Source organism: Olea europaea, chromosome 16 (assembly GCF_002742605.1).
Source record: "Olea europaea var. sylvestris chromosome 16, O_europaea_v1, whole genome shotgun sequence".
Classification (NCBI taxonomy): domain Eukaryota; kingdom Viridiplantae; phylum Streptophyta; class Magnoliopsida; order Lamiales; family Oleaceae; genus Olea; species Olea europaea.
The window spans coordinates 11,242,876-11,248,857 of record NC_036252.1 but is presented as its reverse complement, the minus strand read 5'-3'; the positions used below and the strand labels follow the sequence as shown (position 1 = coordinate 11,248,857).

Below are 5,982 nucleotides of genomic sequence, written 5' to 3'. Positions count from 1 at the left end.
GAATATGGTGAAAAAAGTTGGATGGCCATGATGAAACGTTATATAAAATTGTGTGGTCATGATGAGATATTTTATGAAATGGAGTGAATATGGTGAAATAAAATCAAAAATTGGGTGGTCATAGTAACCCTAAGCATAAAGTTGGGTGACCATAGTGAAACAAAATTAAATTCAGTGACTATGATGACAATAAATATAAAGTTAGATAACCATTACGATTATTTTTAAAAAGAGAAAATGGTATATTCTACTGTTGGTCCTTTGAAACCTAAAGGTAGACCTTCCCTCACTGGATCCCATTAAAACCTAATTTCGTACACTTTTCGATTGGAAAAACCCTAATTTCAATTGGATCTTAATCAAATTATAGTTCGAAAGAACAATTGTAGAATGTCTCAGAATCAGAAACACGGAGCAGATCAGCCGGACATTGGTGGGCCCACACCGAAATCACAGCGCACCAAAATTGTTAAATCTTCAGACGATAATGAGAAAAAGGTAGAAATAGTCTGCACTTCCAGCTTTAAATTTACTCGCCGTTTACTGTATTATGATATGAAAATTAATTTGCCCATTAATGCAAAAAATACTTCTTTCCTACTAAAAGTTTTATGATTATTTTGATAATTATGTTAAATGTGTTTCATTATGTGTAGACTTTGGGCAAGAAGCTTAAAGATTCAGAAATTTGTGTCCCAATTGTGTATGGTAACATTGCGTTTTGGCTTGGCAAGAAAGCTAGCGAGTAAGTTTTCTTTGTTTTATTATTTTTATAGGTTGGTGGAATTGTAATCATCTATTAACTGTTTGATGAAATACTTGTTTGATTTTATTATTTTTTTTTTTTACTGGGTTTTAACTAGGTACGAGTCTCATAAATGGACAGTTTATGTGCGTAGCTCTACGAATGAGGACCTGGGAGTGGTGATAAAGCGAGCTGTTTTCCAACTTCATTCAAGTTTTAACAATCCCACGAGGGTTGTTGAAGGTCCTCCTTTTGAATTATCGGAGTCTGGATGGGGTGAATTTGAAATCGTCATTACCCTTCATTTCCACAGTGACATTACTGAAAAGCCATTGCACTTGTGAGCCTGCTTTCTTTGTCATGCTTCTGTGGGGTTATCATTACATCCATACGTATATGTATGTATGCATAAGATCATGTATCTTTCTCAACATGAGGCGTGAATGATGTGAATGTGATTATTTGCCCCAATACCAAGCATTATTAGGTCAAAGATTTATGAGTTTACATGAATGAGTTTTTTTTGCTGCTTTTCTTCTAGCATACAGATTGGTTTGACTTTTCTCAATTATGAATGCAGTCACTATCAAATAGTCTTCTTGATGTTGTGGTATATTCTGTATAAGAAGTTACGATTGAGAGTGAAATTGCTTATAGGTATCACCATTTGAAGTTGTACCCTGAGGAGGAGTCTGGTCCCATGTCCATGAAGAAGCCTGTTGTCGTGGAATCCTATGACGAAATTGTCTTTTCCGAGCCTTCAGAGGGTTTCCTTGCACGCGTGCAGAATCATCCTGCCGTTATTATGCCTAGACTACCCAGTGGCTTTTTGTTGCCTCCTGGTATGTTTTCTTTATCTTTTTTGGTTATCAAATGATTTTCCTATTCTTTGTTATACTGTTATTTTATTTACTTGTCTATAGTGCCGATGGAGGATATTGACAGTGGGAACAGGGGTGATACCAAAAATAATCCCCTAAACCAGTGGTTCACCAATTTCTCTGAGGCCGATGAACTATTAAAACTAGCTGCCGCACGCCAGCAGGTTAGCATGAATAGGAATTTACTCTTCTACTAAAATTACCTACAGTTTATAGTTGAGATGGAAGAAGGGTCGAAGTTTTACCTTATAATGCTTCAATATCTGTACTAAATTCCTCTCATGACTCATCTGGTTGGGAAATAGACGGGTGTATTGCCGTCGTGGTCCCTAATATCTGACCCATTTTGTCACTTCTATCCCCAATATTTTTCTCTGGCCTTTAGCTCCTCGACCATCGAATTTGAGGTGCATCTCATTCCTACTCACGGATTTTGTCCAACAAAAGCATAAACCTGGAATTAAAAGAAAAATTTACCCTCAATTTTGGATAAGCAAAATAAATAAATATGAGAAGAAGAAAAATCAAAAGAGACTATCTTCTTCCTCTTGCCCTCACAAGCAGCCCCACCCCAAATCTCTACACAAGTTACTTTTATGGCGATGGCTATGGATACACACAAGTGGAAGATGAAAGAAGTTATGAAACTACATGCCACAAATCAATCTCTTTATTCTTCAAGGAAATGGTCTTCAAAATGGTAGGTTACAAGTTGAACAAATACTGAACACCATTGTGCTATTCAAATTCTTCACATCTTTGCTTGCGAAGATGACAATGATAATCGCATTCTTTGCACAAATTTCAAAGATCAAATTGGGGATTGTAGGGTGGCGGCTGTGGGGGGATGGGGTTTTCTTGTTTTTGTTGTTTTCTTCCTTTTTTTTATATTACGTATTTCTTTTGCTTATTTACAGTTAAAGATGTAAATTCGTTTTCATGTCAACTTTTCTGGATGAGAACTGGAGGTGAAAATGCATCAAATTTGGACTATCAAGGAGCTAAATGCTAAGCGAAAGAGATTGTGGATAGAAGTGCAAAATGGCCAAAAGTTTGGGTATTGTTTGTGCATTTTACCCAAAGACGAATAGAAAAGACTGATCATTTTCCCCCAGAATCCCATTCAAACAACCCTCCACTCATGTCTTTGGTATTTGTGGAGAGAATATACTATTACTGTCATCTCCAGTTGGCAAAGATGTGGGATTTAAATGGTGTGCATTTTTTGAACTCATGACTGCCAATTTTGAAGACCATTTCCTAGAAAATTGAAGAGATTGATTGGTGATGGTGGTGTTCTGCAACTTGATTCATCTTTTTCTTGCCTAAGCCACTACCATAAAATCAACCCTCGAACAGATTTGTGGCTGTGTGGATTGGGGCATGGGGCAGAAGTAGGTCTTTTATTCTCATATACTTAATTTTTCTTTTACTTTTTTAAAGTTGATGGTAAATTTCTCATGTCATCTTGACAGTTTTGCTGGATCGAACCGTGAATAGTGGATGAAAGTACCTAAAATGAAAGGTTGATGAGTTAAATCCCAAGAAAACGATCTTGGGAATAGAAATGCAAATGCGGTCAAACTATAGGGACGGCTCATGCAATTTAAAAAAGAAAATTTTGCTGGAAACCATTTGCTGGATTCTCAATAAAGCCTTATTAACTCAAAGCATTTCTAAAAGACGCTTTATTTTTAAAGTGTATATTCTATTACTTGAAGAGCATCTATAAATTTAAAGAGTTAAAATTTTAAAGCACTCCAACAAGCTCTTTACATTTAACGCTTAATTTTAATATTCTCAAAAAATATTTTTCTCTATCTTCTATTTTAACCGGTTTTTTTTTCTAGATTATTTAATTATTTTCCTATATTGAAAATTTAAAAATTTTAAATGTATTTAATTATAGAGAGTGAGTGTTTAGAGATCCAAACCCACTCACTAAATTAAAAATTTAATTTAAAGAGTCTCTTAGAGCATGGTTTTAAGGGTTGACTCTTTAAAATAGACAGCATCCCATTCTTAAAGAGTCTCTTAGAGATACTCTCACACTGTTACTCAAGTTGGATGGATTTAATGGCTTGATATTTTTTAGATGCAAAATACATGTGCTAGAGCAAGTTCAATGAGTTTGACATATTTTGGGATATTGAAATATATATGCTACTTCAGGGGTTGCATTGTTATATCATTCTTGTGCGTAGAAAGTGTACTCTGATTTGGATGTAAGCCCCTGTCAATCTGGCATTTTTTTCCCTGGTACATAATCAGTTTAGTTGATGCATGTTCTGTGTTCAGCCATTACTCAGCTACTCCTGTCATGTGAATTGCAGCTTTATGGATTTTTTTTTTTTTAATTATATTAAGTATGGAATAAGTTTCTGTTTGATTTAATAACATTAGATGATTTAGGTTACACGTAACTTGTGTTTAGATGCATGAGTTTGCTATCTGCATGGGGAAGGAGGGGAAAGATGTGCCTGTGCCTGTACCTTTATCTTTATTACTATCAAATGAACTTTTAAATCATGAGATCACTGAGGATGATCTCTGAGGACATTGCATGCTTTTCTGTTGAAGCAAATATACCTAAATGATGAGGAAAACCATTATATTCCACGATATCAGCTTGTATGCAAGATCCAATAGACTATTGTTAACTAAAATATTGTCGATAATATTTTTTAAGGCATAAGACTTGAAGGTTTCAGATTTTATTTATTTTTTTGCTCTCTTAATGCATAGTGAAATATATTAGACATCAAATGTTTGGTTAACACGAATTATTTCCACTTCTCGCTGGTGTTGCAGGTGCAAGCTCATATTGCGAGACTCAGAAGGCAGTTGAGTTTGATAGACGGGCAGCAACAACTGAAATCTGCATCTGACGTGTAAATTTTCAATGCATCTAATCTAACCTATTAAACTTAATCATTCCAAGAGATTAAGATATCAATGGTTTCAATTCATGTGTGATTGAACTAATTCCTTTGCTCCTTTTTTTGTCATTTTTGACGTGAAACCTTCAATGTATTTCATGAAGGAGGAGAAAAATTGGCAGTCAAATCGACTCTTATATATGGAGATATACTAGTTCAGTGCTTTGTATAATTTGTGGGAACTCTTAAAACACTTTCAACATACTCTACTCCATAGTTATAGGCATTAATATTCTGATTCGAGGTTTTATTCAAGGTTCTGAGAATTTAACAGCATGTAGTGCTCCGTCTTCTCAAACACTAACTATTTAGTATGCATTTCTTGATTAAAAAAAAAAAGGGTGCCACCTTGCGAAATTGGAAGATCGTATTTATTATTGAGTTGAAAAAAAAGTTGATATTTTGAATTTTGTGTCCTTGTTGCTGATTGCATAAATCTCAGTAGGGTTCTTAATCAGTAAGAAATGAGCAGCTAGTTATAGAGCATGTCTGATGTCTGGATGGGGCGTCAGAAGCAGCAGCTAACACAAGTACTCAATAAAAAAGCCTATATGCGGGGATGTCATGTGTTCAATAAGCACATATGTTTGGATTGTTGTGTTTGCTTATAAGCTTTTGACTGTTGCTCTGCTCCACTTATATTATGGACAAATCATGGGGACCCAGCTTATGGATTATTCAATTTGGGCTTGAAAATAAGCCATCCACCTCGCAGTTAGCAGCATGGTTGGATAAATTTTGCTCTCAATTCACCAGAATGGATGAAAATATAAACACCCTTTTTAGGATATCTTTTGATAATAAATTATTTTACCATCCAAAGATTGTATAATGTTGATGCAGCCCCCATTTGGATTGGCTAAAAATCATACTTTTAATAGATTGTGATGTAGTTGAAAAGTTAATAAAAGTTTTGGATCTTGTAAAATGTGTTTGAAAATGATTTTTGATAAATTGACCCGAATAGGGATGAAATGCACATTCCGAAATCAGGATTAATATAAATAATATCTCTTGAGCTTTTTCTATTAAATGCTTTTCCTATATTCTCGATATCTGGATACTCGGACATTTTTAGTGAACTAAAGAGTCTGAAAATCCACTGTATTAAAGTTTTCTGATGTCTTATGTCACAATCTACCATAACCAAGGAAAGAAACAAATTTTAAACGTGCTGCTTCAAAATATATTGTTATTTTAAGTTGGAGCTAGAATCTTAATTACTTCAATACCATCAACTTGCGCCATTGTGACTCTTTATTCTACCTTTCTCCACGAGTCTCCTCTTGTTAGTGCATTGCAAGATACCGTACCAGTAGATGTTCAAAGCAATGGCTCGGATAGCGGGGAAAGATGTAATTAGAATGCTCTATGTGAAAACCATACGCACAGAGCAGGCCAATAGACTTTCGACTGC

At 34.9% G+C, this 5,982-nt stretch overlaps 1 protein-coding gene across 2 annotated transcripts; it reads left to right on the top strand.

The window, feature by feature from the left end:
* The first annotated feature begins 255 nt into the window (after nt 1–255).
* LOC111412089 (transcription initiation factor TFIID subunit 14b-like) lies at nt 256–4,841 on the top strand. Of its 2 annotated transcripts, XR_002705960.1 has the most exons (7): nt 256–498; nt 657–745; nt 864–1,085; nt 1,403–1,587; nt 1,669–1,790; nt 2,544–3,020; nt 4,438–4,841. XR_002705960.1 is itself a non-coding variant. In XM_023042848.1 (6 exons), exons 1-6 carry the CDS (start codon nt 391–393, stop codon nt 4,519–4,521), a joined length of 810 nt encoding a protein of 269 aa, XP_022898616.1. In that variant the 5' UTR covers nt 256–390; the 3' UTR covers nt 4,522–4,841. The 2 variants fall into 2 exon arrangements, 1 of the variants encoding a protein (XP_022898616.1); XM_023042848.1 differs by lacking the exon at nt 2,544–3,020.
* The last annotated feature ends 1,141 nt before the right edge of the window (nt 4,842–5,982 follow it).

Excerpts from the sequence above, each read along its gene's own strand:
- LOC111412089 (XM_023042848.1), top strand. The coding sequence starts at position 391 with ATGTCTCAGAATCAGAAACACGGAGCAGATCAGCCGGACATTGGTGGG. Across the intron at positions 499-656 it reads CAGACGATAATGAGAAAAAG|ACTTTGGGCAAGAAGCTTAA; the intron begins GTAGAAATAGTC and ends CATTATGTGTAG. Across the intron at positions 1,588-1,668 it reads TGGCTTTTTGTTGCCTCCTG|TGCCGATGGAGGATATTGAC; the intron begins GTATGTTTTCTT and ends ACTTGTCTATAG.